At 42.3% G+C, this 18560-nt stretch overlaps 3 protein-coding genes across 6 annotated transcripts; 2 read left to right on the top strand and 1 right to left on the bottom strand.

The window, feature by feature from the left end:
• Nucleotides 1–242: 242 nt before the first annotated feature.
• Nucleotides 243–8826, top strand: zbed4 (zinc finger, BED-type containing 4). Of its 4 annotated transcripts, none has more exons than XM_054624218.1 (2): nt 243–311; nt 3986–8826. In XM_054624218.1, exon 2 carries the CDS (start codon nt 4181–4183, stop codon nt 7970–7972), a length of 3792 nt encoding a protein of 1263 aa, XP_054480193.1. In that variant the 5' UTR covers nt 243–311; nt 3986–4180; the 3' UTR covers nt 7973–8826. The 4 variants fall into 4 exon arrangements, with proteins under 4 accessions (XP_054480193.1, XP_054480194.1, XP_054480192.1 ...); XM_054624219.1 differs by lacking the exon at nt 243–311 and adding an exon at nt 1502–1526; XM_054624217.1 differs by lacking the exon at nt 243–311 and adding an exon at nt 1575–1686.
• A 235-nt stretch (nt 8827–9061) lies between these two features.
• alg12 (ALG12 alpha-1,6-mannosyltransferase) lies at nt 9062–12906 on the bottom strand. The gene is given in 10 exon segments (XM_054624220.1): nt 9062–9519; nt 9620–9695; nt 10136–10305; nt 10600–10824; nt 10959–11061; nt 11170–11349; nt 11352–11363; nt 11441–11614; nt 11713–11845; nt 12694–12906. Coding segments are annotated over 10 exon segments (1476 nt in total). The 5' UTR covers nt 12853–12906; the 3' UTR covers nt 9062–9275.
• A 252-nt stretch (nt 12907–13158) lies between these two features.
• creld2 (cysteine-rich with EGF-like domains 2) lies at nt 13159–17449 on the top strand. Its single transcript, XM_054624663.1, has 10 exons — nt 13159–13538; nt 13711–13793; nt 14076–14186; nt 14437–14528; nt 14669–14845; nt 14982–15080; nt 15187–15270; nt 15410–15505; nt 16601–16741; nt 17062–17449. The coding sequence occupies exons 1-10, from the start codon at nt 13395–13397 to the stop codon at nt 17118–17120; spliced, it is 1086 nt and encodes a 361-aa protein (XP_054480638.1). The 5' UTR covers nt 13159–13394; the 3' UTR covers nt 17121–17449.
• The last annotated feature ends 1111 nt before the right edge of the window (nt 17450–18560 follow it).

Below are 18560 nucleotides of genomic sequence, written 5' to 3'. Positions count from 1 at the left end.
TCCCGAACACAGTGTTCTCATCCAGCGGGCGATGCTGGGGTCTGTTCAGCTACTAATAACCCCAGAAAGAGGCCCTGCTTGGTGGCTGTGAAGTCTCGATATTGAATGCTAAAGAGAGCATGCAACGTTTAGCTTTGTGGACCAGTCATAGGCTGGAGTCACTCGCTAGCCACAGTCGACCAGGAGCGAGCAGCAGCAGCAGCAGCAGCAGCGGTACGCACGGCTCATCCCCCAACACAACAATGCGTTTCACCAGACAACTCCCACCCGTACGCACAACTCTACGTGTGACGCTGGAGGTCATGTCGGTGGTGAGTCGTAGATTTCACACACACACACACACACACACACACACACACACACACGCACACACAAAAGCCCATCTGTCACACAGCCAATGCATTGCCCTTTTTTGGGGTCGATCCCTGACTCGCTTCTCACGGACAAAGCTGCAAACAAAGCGCGGAGAGGAGCAGATGCACTGTTGATTTCTGGGGGTTTTTTGTGTGGATCGGGCATAACTAGTGGATATGAGTTTAAAACCGGGTAACAAGCTGTCATGCTGTTGGTTCAGCACATATCCTGTAGTTGTACACAGGCAGGACAACAACAGGCCCTTTACTATGCCCCACCCTGGGGACCAGTTGTCCCCTGAACGCAACCCTTTACAGCTGCAGAAATAACATATTGTGGTGATAAAACTAATTTAGTGTGATTTTTTTTTTTTCCAAAAGCTGTTTTTTAGTAATTGTTAATTATTTCAATATGTTTTTTCCTTTAAAAAAATAAATAATGTAGATTTATTTTCTACTCTTAAGTTTCCTAAAGGTAAACAAGCAATGTAGTTTACAAACTAATCGCTAACTACATATATGAATTAACCCTTTCATGCATAGAGGCCACTACAGTGGACAGCTATTCAAATGTTGTTTTCTTGTATATGCATGGTTTTGATGGCATAGTTGCACATCATCCCATACTGAAACAAAAAAATGCAAACAGATGCCATGATACTGCATGCACACGAAGTACATGCAGTGTCTTGTGGCTTTGTGCCCTGGGTGCTTTGCCAATTATCATAAAAGATAGTCTGCACATTTTCTTTGTATATACATATATTATTTTATAGTTTTCACATCTTTATATATCATTTTATTCATTTGTTTGTTAAATACATATTTCTTCAGTTGAAAAAAATGCATGCTGTCCACCTGAGTGGACATGTAAAAATCTATTTGAAAAAGCTGGATTAAAAAAAAGTTCAAATCTTGTTTTTATTGCCTAAAGAGCAATAAAAAAATCCTGACTGAGGTTGTCATAATTCATGCATGAAAGGGTTAAGGGAGACTAACTGTATCATCGGTGTCGTTATCAGTGCTATCAAAACAAAACAAAACAAAAACTAAAGTGTCGTTAAAGCACTAGTTTGGCGTCAGTGACACCCCCGCCTGGAGACCCCGCGTCCGATGACGTCACTGGAACATGTTCCTTCCGTCCGACGCTGTGTGGAGCTGCTCCGGACCAACGTGAGCTGCGAGCGAGCCAGGAGACAAAAGCAACAAAGTGACCCCCCCACCCCCACCCCCTTACACCACCAACACCACCACCACCTCCGGATCAATCAAATGTGTCATATTTAACCGTTTCCGAGCCGAACCCCTGGGATCACGCCGTCACACTCGCACAGTGAGTAAACCGAGCTCGTCTCCGGGAGGTTCTCTGCGGCCGGGACGTCGTGGTGAGAACGCTGGTTCTCGTTCGGATCCCGTGTGGTTCCTGCGTTGCCACGGCTGGGTTCTGCCTCGCCAGGTTAGCTAGTGTGTGTGTGTGTGTGTGTGTCCTATATGTGTGTGTGGCCTAGCTGGCAGCTAACCAGCTAGCATCCGCGGTGTGGTCCGACATTGGACTAATCGGCCCCATCGCGACGGTACCGGGATAGTTGTAGGAGTTCGCATTGTCTCGGGTGTCTGTGCTTCAAATCACCGGGACAGAAGCGACGAACATGTGTGTTGTTTTTGTGTGTTTATTAGCCTTTTATGCTAGCTGAGTTAGCACCCGGATAGCCACCGTGGTGTTTACTAATGATTTACCGTGACTGGGAACAGTGTTTCCTTCTAATGTTTAAATGTTAATTGTTAATGTCGTCGTTAGCTGTTGTTCATTAAGGGTGTTGTTCATTAAGGGTGAGGGAGGAAGCCGGTGTGCGGATATTCATTGTATAACTCGGGGTGTTGTGTGAAGATGAAGGCTAGTACGCGGTGGCTATTTTCTGCTGCCCTCTCGCATCTTCCTGACGAGTAAAGTCAAACCCGGAAAACTGTGTGTCACTGCTCACTAAGGAAGTGGCCTTTTTTTTGGAATTCCCACTTCACGTTAAATCAAATAATCTGTTTATATTCAACAATACCAATTGGTATTGTTGCCCACATTCGTGAGGTTAGATTATATTATGAATGAGCAATTATTTGTATGACAAGTTATAATGTTTCTGTGTGACAACGTTACTTGTTTACTTGGGCTAATGTTCTCAGTGTTTGTCTTACATGAACACTGTAAACCCCTTCTGTAGGTCTGTTCTGTAGTGTTGAGGTTAAACAAACTTGTGTTGTTAAGGGCTGCCGTCTCAATATAGTCACTTACTTATTGCCAAGCTGTGTGTATAACATGCTTGATCTTGATGGTATCGGTCTGTTGTAAAACAATATTTAATGACATATGGGAAATAATGATGCAAAGATGTTTACGATCGGTGTAAAGCAAGGCAACGGTCACATTTAACAGACCACACCTGACCTGGTCAAGGTACAGAGGGATGTGTTAACAAAATACACACCATTGTCACCTTGTTACCAGTTTATTACATACACCTAATGCAGTCCTGGACTAATGACTATTTTTATAAAGATTATAATGTTCAGTTTTTATGTTTTAGGGAGCTGTTGATTTGACTCAATGGTCAGTTTGGGGACTGTAGATGTTTGTGCTGTTTAACTGTATTGCATTATATTGAGAGGTAGTTTTAATATTCTGACCCTATTTATTTTATTCAATGAGGGCAGATACAATCTTAGAAACACCTCCCTTAAATAGAGAATTCTGACCTTTTATTGAAGTAGTTTGTATTAATAGTATCAGTATGCAGTTACTTTTTCAACCAGATAATACCGCATAGCAGATTTCAGTCATTAATCAAGATGTGGTAAGCAGTGCTATCAATTGCATAAGTGTTTTGACGAAAGAGTTGTTGCACATTTTCAGTTGTTCATAGATCTAGTGTACCATGAAGCAGTAACACATAATCAAATGTGATTTTAAAAAAGAACGTTACAGACCATACAGATATGGTCCAAAGCAGAAAATTAAATTAACGTAAAAAATATTGTGACTAATTCAGTGGTAAGTACGATTAATCCAATACATAGGGAAATATTTGCATTCAGTTTGAACGGGTGGCAATACAGAGTTAAGTTTGTTGGGATGAGTTGGCCTTTGTGATCCAGAAAGCTTACAGAATTGAGCAACAGTTCTGTGGAAGAAGTTTAGATAAGCGTCCTCTTGAATGATTGTTCTGATTAGCATATGTAAGCCGTGAGCCCGGTCCTTAAAAGGCAAATGAAGGTGGAGTGACCGGAAGGCTGAACTTAATACTGTGTTTGGGCGGAGCTGGTTATTTACAAATTTTAGCATTTCTATGGTTATTACCACAAAGTTGTTTTCAAAGGGAGAATCGAAGTGCTCAATACCTGCGTTTTGTGAAACTTGACTTTGGAGCAGGAGTTCTGACTTTTAACGCATTGCACTATTCACAGCGGCAAAACCTTGCATGATGAGCCCTTTCATTTAGTTTTAAAAGATAAGAATCAAAGTATAATGTCATGTTCAGGACATGTGTTATTGCAGAATACCTTTATTACCTGTTTTGGAGTCTTTTTACTTCTTAAGAATACACTTTGATATTTTTTTCTCTCTCTCCCTCTCTCTTTAGGTCGTGTGTGTGGAGAGGTGGCACTACTTCAGTCATAAATGGAGAGGGACAAGCAGGCACCCTGTGTCCCGGACCGCAACACACTACTTACAACACCTGCTTGAGAGCTGCAGTGTCGATGACTACACCTGAAAACGTTGAACACGTTTGACAACGCAGACCTGACTATTCTACGGAAACCCTTGGGCTGCTGCCATGGATGGGGAGGAAGAGGTGTCTCACGTGAGTGAGGATGTGGTCACTAAACCTAATGGCTCCACGGAAAGTAAAAAGAGAGAGGCCAAAGGGACCTGCCTGAAAATTGAGGGCCAGGATGGCTACGTTTTCAAATCCTACAGCTTCAACCCACACGAGGCTGCGAATGAAAAGTCACCTGCTAGCTTCTCAGCAACACTGGATAAAGACTCTCCCCCTTCTCCCCACTTATCTCCTCAGGATGACAACGAGTTGGAGTCAGACAAAGCAAGTGAGACTGATCCAACTTCTCCCATTCCTTCAAACAAATGCCTAAACACTGATACTGAAGGAAACACGGAGAATGAAAGTTATGAAAATGGGAATGAAGAAAGTCAGCATATCAAAGAGGAGACTGAGGACGCAAATGGAATGGAGGAGGACACCCAGGATGATGAAAGGCTCGGGTTTGGTAGCTCTGTTGGCCCGTTTGTAACTAGAGACGGTGATGACTATAGTAATTTACTAAGTGGATACACAAGCACCCTTTATGATGTTGCCATGGACGCTGTCACTCAGAGCCTTCTGTCATCTATGAGGAGTAATACCAACCCGAGAAAAAAGTCTCCTGCATGGAATCATTTCTGCATATCGCCACGAGACAGTACCAAAGCAATCTGTTTATACTGCATGAAAGAGTTCAGTCGGGGTAAGAACGAGAAAGACCTCAGCACAAGTTGTTTGATGAGGCACGTACGAAGGGCTCACCCCACTGTGCTTTTACAAGACGGAGCAGACGCATCCTTGAACAATCTGAGTAGCTCCCTCGCCTCATCCTTGATACCTCCATCCCCAAACTCACCAAAAAATGGAGACCTGACAAATAGCGTCACTTCTTCTGCCTCAAAGAACACTTCGCCGTCCACCTCCTCAGCTGAGAATTCAGATCTGTCATCCAAAGAAGTGTTACCCAAAGTCGAACCAAAACTGGAACCGTACGCCAATAGCGACACCATTGGCGGCACGCTCTCATCCTCACATTCCAACTACAACATCCTTGAAGACATGTCCGATAGCGGGCCCGAGCGCATCCCCGGGACCCCGAAAAGCTCCAGTTCCCGCCGGAGATCAGCTGTATGGAAACACTTCTACCTGTCGCCTGCTGACAATTCCAAAGCAGTGTGTATCCATTGCATGAATGAATTCAGTCGGGGCAAAAATGGGAAGGATCTCGGGACGAGCTGTCTTATTCGTCACATGTGGAGGGCCCACAAAGAGGTTGTCATTGAGGAAAACGGACAGGGCAACCACATTCCTCCACCCTATACAAACCCGCCCTCACTACTGTCCCGCACACAGCTACAGGATTCACTGGAAGTGAAAAAAGAATCGCCCCTTCTTCCATCCTCCCCTGAAACCATATCAGATGAATTACCCCAAAGCATTGAGGAAAGCATGGATATAAAAGTGGAATCTGACGAGGTGATGAATCTCTCAGGGCAGGAATCCTCTCTCAGCCTCGCCTTCAAAACTCAGGGGGAGGACACGCCTCTCATGCCCCTCACTTTCTCCCCATTCAACCTCTCGGAGGGCCCGAGCCTCAATCAGGATCATTCAGTTTTCCAGCAAAACAAGAAGATAATGAAACGGGTGAAATCTGAAGTGTGGCACCATTTCATAGTGTCGCCAGTTGACCAGTTAAAAGCACTGTGCCGTTACTGTCCATGCGTCATCAGCCGGGGGAAACGGGGCGACTTTGGTACAAGCTGCCTGATGAGGCATCTGATGAGACGCCACCCAGACGTCCTCAAAAACCAAAAAAGCACAGATGAGAAGGAACCCTCACCTCCTCCCTTCAACGATCTCACCGCAACGGACGCAGTTTCAACCAAAGAAACTGAGAGCCCTAACAGTGAGAAAAAGCCACAAACACTGCCCGTTTTCAGCAAAAAGACGTCAAAACTGTGGAACCATTTCTCCATTTCACCCACTGACCCCACGAAGGTGGTCTGTTTGCACTGTGGCCGCACAATTAGCAGGGGCAAAAAGACTACAAACCTCGGCACGAGCTGCCTCTTTAGGCACATGCAGAGGTTCCATGGACATGTTCTTGAAAGTAACAATGCTATCTCAGGTGATGTGCCGTCTGCTGAAATTCGTGTTAAACAAGAGCTCATGGACACCTCTGGTTATGAAACGGAACAGAACCTAGAGAGGTTTGATGAACACCACCCGGTTGCCAAAAAAATCACCAAACTTATCGCAGAAATGCTCACACTGGATCTTCAGCCATCAGCTATGGTGGAGAATACTGGACTGGACAGACTACTAGAGTACCTCCAGCCTCAGTATTCTCTACCCCCTTCTTCTTATTTTACCAGCACTGCCATACCAGACATGTACGAAAGGGTGAAGGACGTTGTGCTGACCCACCTGAAAGAAGCAGAGGGTGGTGTCGTCCACTTCACAACTAGTATTTGGGTCAGTAGCCAGACGAGGGAATACCTGACCCTTACTGCCCACTGGGCGACGTACGAGTCGAGTGTCAGACCCCAGGGTCAGGACTTTCATTGCTCCGCCCTCCTTAGTGTCTCACAAATAGACTGTGACCACGATATGCATGACATCCCAAAGCAGCTGGAGTACCTGTGGGATTCTTGGGTCACCTCATCAGGGCTGAAAAAGGGGTTCACTGTAACGGATAACAACACCATCAGAAACACCTTGGAGGACTACGGCCACGTCACCATGCAGTGTTTCGGACACACTATAGACCTCATTGTAAGCGAAGCCATAAAGAGCCAGAGAATGGTTCAGAACCTTCTGAGTATTGCACGAAAGATCTGTGAGCGCGTGCACCGCTCGGCACAGGCCAAGGAGAAGCTGGCCGAGCTCCAGAGGGTCCACCAGCTGCCGGAGAACCAACTGATCCAGGATGTCCCTTCCAAATGGAGGACTTCCTTTTTCATGCTGGAGCGGCTGGTGGAACAGAAGAACGCCATCGACGAGATGTCGATCGAGTGCAATTTCAGGGAAATGATCAGCTGTGATCAGTGGGAGGTGATGCTGTCAGTCTGCAATGCACTGAAACCGTTCGAAGTCGCCTGCAGGGAGATGAACAACCGCACCGCTACTCTGGGACAAGTGATCCCACTCATCCACATCCTCAACAGAAAGATAGACATGCTGTTCGACGAAACCGTGGGCATAGACAACATGCTCAAGTCTCTAAAGGAAGCCATGGTGAGCAAAATGTCCGCAACTCTGCACGACCCACAGTACACCTGGGCGACCATGCTGGACCCGCGATACAAGACTTCGTTGTTCACGGAGGAGGAGGCTGAGCGATGCAAACAAGATCTGATCGAGGAGCTGGACTCGTCCTCTTCTACCTCACCTGCAGAGAAGCCTCCGCTGCCCAACGGCTGCAACGACGCCCCCGTTTCGTCCAACGCCTCCCACCCAAACAAAGACAACCTCTGGTCCCTGATGGCTGACATCCGACAAAAGATAAAACACGAGGAGAAGACGAAGTCCTCGGAGCTGACGGTGTTGGAGTACCTTGAGGAAGATATACTCGATCAAAGCTGTGACCCCCTCGACTACTGGAACCTGAAAAAGTTCCAGTGGCCCGATCTTGCCAAAGTAGCTGCCCGTTACGTGGGCTGCCCTCCCAGCATCGTCCCAGCAGAGACACTGTTCAGCACAGCCAGTCACAACTGTGCCCTAAATCAACACAGGCCTTTACTGGAAAACATGGAGGGTCTGCTGTTCCTCAAGGTCAACCTCCCTTTGATTTATTTTCAGTACTGATTTCTGTTGAGCATTAACTTGAAACCCCTTTATCAAGGACCAAGTTGCATAGCTGTGAAATGGGGTTTTTCTGTTGGGGGGAGAAAAAAAATAAAAATGTAAAATATCGATTTATACACTGATTGATTCTCACTGCAAAGGCCAGATTTGGAGGTTTTATTTTATTCTGTGTACTACTGTTAAACACTTTGGAGCTGTTGTGATGAAAAGTCTCAGACAAAAGTGTATCAGGGAGGGAGGGTTTTTCTAGCTGTAGGGGTTGGTGATAATGTGTTTGCTTGTAAATTGTTTTTTTTTGTTTTGTTTTGTTTTGTGTCTACTCTCTCCTTGTGCCTTATCCAAAACTACTTCAGGTCAAAATGCTGTAAATATTTTTGTTAAATTACACAGATCACGTCAGGATGCTTTTTTGATTATTGTGTATTAAGGTGGATGCAGAGTTGTTTTCTGAATGAAAACATGGCCCAAAAATAAATGCTGTGACTGAAAGATGTTTTAAGTTAATGTTATTTAATTTTCATTGTGAAATTGTGGCTCATGGTACTGTCATTTAGAAATGGATCTTTTTTTTTTTTTTTTTTTTACTTGCTGAAATGTTTTTTAATAAGATCATGTATAATATTGCTGTATTTTCAGAATAAGCAGTTTGTTTGGAATATACAATTTGTTTCTTAAGCACAATTTAAGTTTATGTCCAGGGGATTAAATTATGGGTTTTATTATTGAGTTAAAACAATGTACTGTACATTTTTATATTAATGACTTCTGAACCTAATTTGATAAATGTTTTAGCATTGAGACTGGAACCATGCAAATTTTGTGGTCATTTTTAAATAAAGGTTTTCCTTATGCAATATTGCACAGGTTTTTATTTGGTTAGCAATTAGAGCTATGATTTATTGTACCATGGATCAAATATAAGTTTCATCCACTCAGTTACAGCTGTATTCATCTATAAAATATATCTACAAAATATGCAAATAACAGCCTGATGTAAACAATACAAAAGATATCTACATAATAGTTTCCATATCTGCAAGAAAACATTCAAATTATTTCCTTGCTTTTCATGAGAAACACAATGCAGCATGAGAATAGAACCATTTTTAACATCAGAAAAGATGTCTGACAGTTCAATGCTTTCATTTATCTACATTGGTAACACATGTCAGCAGTCCATCTGTAGTGGAATGTGACGCATGATAGACCTGTGTGTTTTTACACCATTATATCCTTTAAGGACACTCATTTTGTTCACCTTTGGTCTTATTTTTTGGTCACTTAGAAAAACCTCAAACTAAAGTTAATCTCTTCGATGTCCGGTTGCAGTCTTTCTCTCCATGAGCACAGATTTTCTTTCTAATCGCACACTAACAGGCGGGAAGTGAAATATGTTAAAGGCAATGTTGCTGTAGCCTTCGATGAAGGCCAGAGGCTGATGGGTGTCCTGGAGCAGTTGTATCTTGGTGACATTAGCCTCCATCAGTAGGTGTGTGTACATTTTCATGTCAGGATTCTTTGGACTCAGGTCCTCACGTTTGTCATATCTATTTTTAAAAGAAAGAAAACAAATGATTGCAATACGAAATAATATTGGGTACATTCTTTTTGAACAGATTTTCTTGTTCAAAATGAAAATGAACTTACCTCCAGTTTCTGTTCTGCTCTAAGAAGCGAGATACTCCAGTTTCAGCAGTGTAGGTGTCAATATGAACAAAGACATCTGAGAGGACAAAGGCACAGTGTGACAATGTGAGAAGCATGAATTCAATAATTGATGTTAGTATACAGTCTTATGTATGATTACTAATAAAGTAAAAAAAGAGGAAACTATTTTTGTCTTAATACACAATATATTCACGCTTATCATAGTGATTTTTTTAGTTAATTAGCTGATTGTTATCAGCTAAAGGGTATCCATTAAGTAAACAAATACTAAAATGGTTTGCATACATGTGCACATCAATAAATCATGTTTAGTTGAGAAACTCGCACAACGAAAAAAAAAAAAAACTAAAAGGCAATTTAAGAATAACCCCATAACTTGTATACTACATGCACAAATGATAACTTTTGAGTTATCTGCTCCTCTTAAAGGTGTCAATTAATAGTGTTGTAGAAGCTCCTTGCAAAAATAAAATATGTGTTAAAAGTGATACCAACCTGCTGTGACTGGCAACAGCCTGTGTAGCTCCTGCATTCCTCGGCCCCCTGGGTAGTTGTGGTGGGAAACATAGAGACTAATACCGCTGTACGCTGCATTGGTTAAAAGCTGGCCAACCACAACCGCAGAGCCCAGTTTATACATCCAGGATTTCTGGTAGTTGCACAAACTGAAGCACAAAAGAGAGAGAGAGTGAGCAATAGCTTGTGCAGCGTCTCATCTTTCACACTATTACACTGTTGACAAAATATGTGATTGCACTGATCAATATCTGGAAAATAGCTGCTCAACATCGACCAGCCCAGTCTAATACCCAGCACGTTGCTGCTGGTTGTGCAGCTGCCACTTTACCAAGTCCATTTTCTTAAATTAATGCTGATGGTTTATTAAGCAACTGGAGTATCTGATTATTCCTATCCTGTGTTTTTGAATGCAATCATTGGGGTAATATGTTTTCACTCACATGAAAGAACAGCCTCGGGCAGCCACTAAGCTGAGCACAGGGAAAGTGTATATGATGAAGCGCAGCTCCTTGTGTGGCAGCAGCGAGTAGATGAGGATGAAGCCCACGGTGGGCAGCAGCAGCAGCCTCATCCGCCTGTCAAGTAGACCGAGGGGGAGGAAGAGCAGCGTGCAGCCCAGAGCGCGGGGCACGGCAGAGTAGAAGTACCACAGAAAGGGAGAGGTTTACTGGGGAGACGAGAGTCAAGGAGAACTGCGAGGTGGAGCTCAATCACTTGATGATTTTCAGTGGCAGTAAATTCACAAAATGTTAAAGTAAATGCACATGAATGGGTGTACTCGAGTACACAAAAGGATATTCCCCAGTTGGAACTTTTGTTGAGAATAGTGTTGTACCACAAAACCTGACCTTCAGGCCACAACAATTTCCTCCAAAAGATGGTGTCAATGGCCACTGTCAGAGCTGTAAAAAAAACAACAACACAGAAAATCAAATCCTGTTTGAACAGCAGGGGAAATGTATTATTGAGTGGGTATGTACTATTCATATACTGTACCATTTACTACTCACCCAGGGACACGATCCCAGCAGGAACAGCATAGTAAAGCAGCTGCAGCAGTCCCAGCCTCCTGCTCAACAGTGACATCAGTAACATGAGACCGAGGAAGATGCAGAGCTCTGACCGGAACACGATGATGACCAAAGCAGAGAGGCTGATGAACCGGCCGTATTTCTGAGCCATCCAAGATGTAACGCTAGCAGAACTGAGATGAAAAATTCACTTATTTAGGAAAACAGAAAAATAATCCGGTTTATGGTGATTATGACCCATGTATCTTACCTATTGGCAGTGCAAAGACATTAGGGAGAGTCCTGGTGCTGTAGAACATGAGGTGAAACTGTGAAGCACACGTCAGACAGAAGAGCCCCGCTACTGTGGAGCCAAACTGCCTCCTCACCTCCTTCTGCATGTGCCACAGTGCACCCACAACACACACTCCCAGGGAAGCTCGGACTGCAGACAACACATCAAGAGAATTTATTTGTTTGAACTGTTCAAAAGCACATCAGTGGACTGGAAAGTTAAGTTTAGTGAGATATTAGAAATTTGACCTGTCAGCTGGGTGAAGAATTTTGGTACATCCAGCAGGGAGGACAGAAACACAACAGGGGAGCAGAGCACGGAGAGAAACAGGGGGCCGAGGAAAGTTCGCGGCACCACACCAGGGAACTCATGATGGTCATACTGAAAAACAACAAGGGCTCTGGTCTCAACAACATCAATACAACCTGACCTTAACACAGCTGATCTGGAGCTCTCAATCTTATCACATGGTCTTCATCAGCAAAGGGTGACTGTAGATGTTAACATTTCAAAAAAAAAATTTTATCTCTGCATTCTGATGCAGATTATCATTAATGAAAGCTCTAAAACAGTTACTAAATGGATCTGGAGCAGGAATTGTTTTGTCAACTGTATTTCAATTTAATAATATTGTGTAGATAATTCATTTCTACATGTTAAAGAAAACGAATATTATATATTGTATAATGTAACAGTGCATACTGCAATGTAGTATGAATGTATGATTTAATATTAATGATCTTGTAAAACCACTAAAGTAGATGATTTGGGGCTATCCAAAAATGAAATTGACCACATTGTTGCAATTATGAAACTTTTTTGTTAATATGCCACTGATAATGCATACTTTCTTTAAAACAGTATGATTACTGATTAGTTAAATTAGTTCATAGGAGGGCTAATCCAGCATTCATTTCATTGACTACAAAATGCCTCTGTAAACAGTACAAGCTACAAACAGTCTTATATATTTTGTTCATCTTACTCATGGCTTTGTATGCATTAAGTGTGAATTTATTAGAAATCAATTCAATGCACCCTTTTGGTGACTGTCAGGGTTTTTACATTCAAACAAGTGACACAACTGTGGAGCTCTAAACTACATACAAACTGTGCCAACTGTGTGATTTGTGCAAAGTTAGCCTGTTAGCACATCTAGTAGCAGCATCCTTAGATTACACATTACATTACATTACATTACAGTCATTTAGCAGACCTGCTTAACTTACCTTGTCAAAGTTAAGTCTGTGATAAAGAATGTCGTGTGTCGCTTGTAAATTAAAGCTTTCCTCAACTTTAGTGAACGGACAAATTATTAAATGCAAAAGAGCCACAGTTATTAATAAAAGCAGCAGTGGCAGCCCTAAAACATTCCTCTTTTCAGCCATGATAGCTGGATTTTGAATCACTTCCGGGCAAGACAGGAAGCGAACTAAACAACATTGTTGTCATATCGCTAAAAAATAAAAATAAAAAAAAATTCTGGTTATGAAATTGTTTGGAAATTTCCTCTAAAACGTCACCCAACCGGAAGAATTAAATTATTTTACAAACTACAACTTAAAGTCCCAAATGTCCCACATGGGGGAGAAGATATCAGAAGGGAATGAGCGATTGGTCCCTTGCGTGGCGGCTTGTGATTGGCTGTGCATTTGTTTGACAGGTAATCTCAGCCAATCAGCGCAAGCCACAATTCGATCAAGAGGCTGACGCGGAAGTCTAAAGCCGCATCGTTTTTTTCCCACAACCGGCATGTAAATACTATTTTGTAGCGTTTTGCATAGACAACGCTATTTTATACTTAATGTTAGCAACAGCTCATTTAGATGTTTTCGAACATTGCAGCGCTTTAATATTAGTCCAAAGCTTGCTTGCGAGTGGCTTAAACGTGTGTCCTGATATGAAACTGTGTCCCCATTGATCTTCTGAGATGCTGTCCACCGGTCCACAGCTGCGGCTACTGCGGCTATTGTCCTGTGTAACTGTTGTTTTACTTTTTCAAGTCACCGACGCAAAGAGGGATTTAAAAAGCGCCTGTACTACCTGTCAGAAAATCACTGATAACTTCAACAAGGTAAGAGAACAATACTAAGCCTCTCCTTTGATTTGTTTGCTTGTCATTATCTTTCTCTGATGTTGTGAATGTTCCCTGCTATCTTAAATAATGCCAAATGACTGAAATAAACTTAATTCACATTCTTCTCTGTTTCTTCTGTACAAATAGTGACACTATTTTTGTGTTTCAGGGCTTTGACAGAACAGCAAATCAGAACTTTGGCGGTGGCAACACAGCCTGGGAGGAGAGAAAACTGTCTAGATATGAGACGAGGTGAGACAGTTCATCCTGTCCTGTCCGGGTCACCCTGCCACAGGAACCGGTCATCACAGCTGCGTTTGCTTTGCACCAGAGCCGCTGGCTGCTGTACCTGGCACAAGAATCTTATCAAAGTTGTAGATAAGCTATATGCATTTGAATATATAGCTGTGTGCCCAAGTGGCTGGTAGCATAGGCAAACCGCAGCATTTGTCAGACAAAGAGTGTTCATTTGCCACTCTGGAAAGGCCTACTTTGTTCAACTTCTAACAATTCAAATTGTTGCGTCCTTCACAGCGAGATCCGTCTGATGGAGATCGTGGAGGGGCTGTGTGACAGCAGCAGCTTCGAGTGCAACCGCATGTTAGAGGAGCACGAAGACCATTTTGAGACTTGGTGGTTCAAGAGGTGGGTGTTGCCTAATGCAAATATTGTCAGAGTGTAACGGCAGCATGATCAGCCATCATGGGCAAGTGGGTTGATTTCAACTGTCAATGTCACAACACTAGGACGTAACACAGCTTGTGTAAAATAAAAGAGAAATTGGTGCCCTGCCAGCCTGATTAGGCACACTGAGTTATTTGTGTACGTTTTAAAGATTGTTTTGTTTTTTTGTCAAATGTCATCACTTATTGGTTTGTTTCCTGTTGCAATACAGGAAAACAAAACATCCTGATCTGCATAAGTGGTTCTGCATTGAAACCATCAAAGTTTGCTGTCCAAAGGGAACATTTGGACCAGACTGCAATGGTGAGGAAAATCCTTTAATAGACCCTAGGACAGAATAGATCAATTACAAGAGTAATGCATTAAACAAATAAACACAAGGCCCTGATGCAAAAAGAGGTTAAATGTTAATATTTTTTTTTATCTGATTTTATTTCTTGAAGCCTGTGTGGGCGGCTCTGACAGACCGTGTCATGGAAATGGACAGTGTGATGGCGACGGGACCCGCGGAGGCAACGGAGAGTGCAGCTGTGACCACGGCTACGAAGGGGAGTTCTGCCTCGACTGCATCAAAGGCTACTTCAACGAAGTGAGGAACGACACCTTCTCTCTGTGCACAGGTACACTTTTCAACACAGATCAAGTGAGCAAGCAGCTGCTGTTGCACCCCAAGCTTTTTTTTTTTTTTCTTTGATGCTATCACTTCATATACACACGAAGGAAAAGAGTGAGTAGTGTAAATCTGTTTTCTTACAGAATGCCACTCTTCCTGCAAAACTTGCACTGGAGCGACCAATCAGGACTGTGATGAGTGCAAAGACGGCTGGGAGGAAGATGACCAGGAAGCTTGTGTTGGTATGAGGAGCAGTAAAACTTTCTAGTATACAAGAAAAACAGGGGGAAATGATTGCCATGTGTACACCACTGTCCACCTCACTGCAGCCCATCTCATGTGTTACAGATGTAAACGAGTGCTCCACAGATCCTTCTCCGTGTGATGAAGATCAATACTGCCTTAACACGGAAGGCTCCTACTCCTGCTCAGGTAAATACATTCTCTGTTCTGCACATTTTGGCCTGAAAGATTTTTGACCCAACGATAGTTACTGCATAATGAAATATAGCTAGTGTAATGTGTATTTCTGCTATCTTACATAAAATCACTTTCAATTTGTCCTTCGCAGCTTGTGACAAGGTGTGCTCTGGCTGCACTGGGGCCGGTCCTGATAAGTGCCAGGCTTGTGCCAGCGGGTACCAAGACACAGAGGACACCTGCACAGGTATAATGTAAATAATTCACTATTTGAAGGGTTTCACTCCCCTAGGCTGTATATCAGTTCTAGAATAATGTGTGAGGAGTATTTCAAAAACAGACGCACTTTAAATTGCTATACTATTACAACATTCCATAATAATTTAACTGGGGAATGCACAGTCCTAAACAGTAGATGAAATACGGAGGAGAGACTAAAATCAACAATGCTTATTTGTTTATGATGAAGATGAACATTTCTTAGAAGCGGGGCATTGTAGTTTAAGCCAATAATACTCAAACAATATTAAATAGCCCTTTATGGGGGGGGGACTATTTTCAGCTGCGGACTGATTGATTTATATTTGCTACTGAGGATTTATGGCACCAGGATGGTATATATGCGATCATACCAAAATAAACTACATTGCCCGGTTTCAACCTAATGGAGAAACATGTGTGACCCAGTGCAACGGTTATCTTTGGTAGAAAATGTAGCCCTGTGGCTAAGTGAAATAAGACCTATAATGGTGATAGAATATCACCAGACTTCTTATTTCTTCTTACTGTATCCAGGTGGTTATTTTACAGTACATGTGGTCAGAGGAAGGTATCTCTGCCTTTCCTATTACTGACACTGAGTCTTTTTTGTTTTTAATTACATTGACTGCAGTCAAATAGTAAAACAAATCTATGCCATGTCTTCTCCTAAACACTTTCTCTTGACCTTGATGGAGAACATCCTAAAGTCAAGAAAAGATGTGAAGGAGAATTCACAAGGACTTAGGAAAAGTGTGATGCATTTTAAATAGCCTGTGTAATTATGCATCGGCGGATGTTATAGTCCTGGGTCTGTTGGTCTCTTTAAATGTTGCACTGCAAGGAATTCTGGGACGATATTATCTCCTTTCTTTCATAATGGATGGTCCAATGTACCCTATGCTAAAGGACATAAGAAAAGAAGGCATCAGAGCACCTTTCCTGAGCAGTTAGAGAATTCAACCAGCTCTTGTATTGGCCGCCACCTAGATGAAAGCTTTCTGTCTCAGAGTGACGTCATCAGAAGAGAACTTTGTATCAATCAGGTCGGTGTTTCAGCTTTTCGTTGTGTTGTGTTTTACAGATATTGACGAGTGTTCCCAGCCAGAGCCGGTATGCACCAAGGAACACGAGCAGTGTGTCAACACCAAAGGCAGCCATGTGTGCATCTGCTCGAGTGGTTATGAGAAACAAGATGACGAGTGTGTCCAAACGCTACAGCCAGGTGAGGATTAGAGTTGGTTTAAGGACTGGTGTCATATGTTGTTTGATTTAGCATGTAGCCGTTTTTTATGTCATTTGATCAGAAAGTTGTCAACTAAAAAGTTTAGTGATGCAACAGTCTATGAAACTAATTTAAAGTAAACTGTATCATTTAAAAAATATATACGCATTGTCACAATCCAACCATAATGACATTTTGCTTTGTTCCATTCCTGGCAAGCTTCACAGTAATATTATCAATATTAAAAGGGAATATATTAGACCTTAAACATTTTTAGATTATGTATTATTATTATTTATTCATGCTTCAATTCTCATCAGAAAAAGAAGAGGAGTCAGAAACGACCGAGGCGACCACAAGTGTACACAGGGAGCTTTGATTTAAACACCCAGACGGAAGGGAGAGGATCAGGAAGAACGGTTGGAATCTCTGCACATCTGAAGCCGCCCATTTTTTTTAAAACGTCGACTACATGCACTTAATGTACCAGCTGCACTTAGAACCAACAACTGCTGGCCAAGCAAGTTTTTCCTCCAGCAGTGGATCATGGATTAAAGGACAAAAGAAAGAGACATTTGATGCTCTCAGTACGATGGTCATTGTTGCTTTTCTCTGGTGTGCTCAAACTACCACTTGTTGGCTTTATTTCTTATATGGTTTTAAAATCAAAGATTCAATAAAGGTGAAATAAAAATAATTTAAAATAAACCCATGTCTATAAGTGTGTGTCAATTTTCTTGTACAATGTTTGTGTTTTTATTCTTGAGGACCAAATGTACGGCAATGGATGAAAAAAGCAGGTGGATGTTAGGTTGTGTTGCAGTGATCAAAGATGACCACATGGTGGCAGTGTAATCATATAGAATATGGATGCTTTCAAAGATCAGTGCCTTACTTATCTAAAATAGTGTGTCTCACTGTTTACTCATCATCTTCATATCCCAGCCATTTGATGATTGGTTATATTAGTGTGTTTCCCCTAGGGAATCATACTGTATATTTAATATCATCATACCTACACTTTCAACATCCTCAGTCTTACAGTATTTCCACACATTTATCCACAGTTTCCCATGTGGCTTGGACTTCACAAAAGCCATTCTATCACCGACTTGAAAGTCTGCAGCACCGCCACCACTCAGGTGTTAAGAAGCTTTTTGGAAAGACCTTCCAGTGGCCCCCATTTGGATCAAAGCATATTTTTCTAACCCAGGTCTCACCTTGCAGTAAGGCTTCTCCGGCTTCCTGCGGGATGATGTCAGCTGTTTGGGCTTGAGAGGCTCGCCGAGGTGGAGGAGCAGCCAGCCAGTTGAGACCTGTCTGAGCTGGTGGCCACCACTCCACTTTTCACCTCTGGATGTTAACTCCACTATGGAAAGGTTTCATCAGATCTACAGTGTTATTCTTTTTTGCTGGCGCAGATGGATTGATAATAATCTTGATATAATGGAGGCCACAATAAATCAAAGACTTGCTCACCTCTCCTTACAGCCAACATTTTTTGATGGGAATATAAATAATTCTGTCAAGATATGATATTCAAAAATGTGTGCTATCAACGTATGCACGAAACCATCCAGTAGAATCATGTCCAAAATGACTTTTAAAAAGGCAGAATAAGTTCAAATGTATTTGATTTATCTTGGCAAGTCATGCATCACAGTTAGCGTGCAGACATGAAAGTGGTATCAATCTACTTATCTCTCAGAAAGATAGCAAATTACCAAAAACTTTCTTTCAAATGTCTTTATCAATACAATTAGCAACAATGTAACAAGGGCAAAGGACAGAGCAACAGTGCCAAAGCAGCAAAATACAT

Source organism: Anoplopoma fimbria, chromosome 23 (genome assembly GCF_027596085.1).
Source record: "Anoplopoma fimbria isolate UVic2021 breed Golden Eagle Sablefish chromosome 23, Afim_UVic_2022, whole genome shotgun sequence".
NCBI lineage: Eukaryota > Metazoa > Chordata > Actinopteri > Perciformes > Anoplopomatidae > Anoplopoma > Anoplopoma fimbria.
This window is presented reverse-complemented; position numbering and strand designations above follow the sequence as displayed.

Bases quoted from the DNA above. Each gene is read 5' to 3' on its own strand.
- zbed4 (XM_054624218.1), top strand. From the start codon at position 4,181: ATGGATGGGGAGGAAGAGGTGTCTCACGTGAGTGAGGATGTGGTCACT.
- creld2 (XM_054624663.1), top strand. From the start codon at position 13,395: ATGCTGTCCACCGGTCCACAGCTGCGGCTACTGCGGCTATTGTCCTGT. The intron at 13,539-13,710 runs GTAAGAGAACAA...TTTGTGTTTCAG, and splicing joins TCACTGATAACTTCAACAAG to GGCTTTGACAGAACAGCAAA. The intron at 14,846-14,981 runs GTACACTTTTCA...GTTTTCTTACAG, and splicing joins CACCTTCTCTCTGTGCACAG to AATGCCACTCTTCCTGCAAA.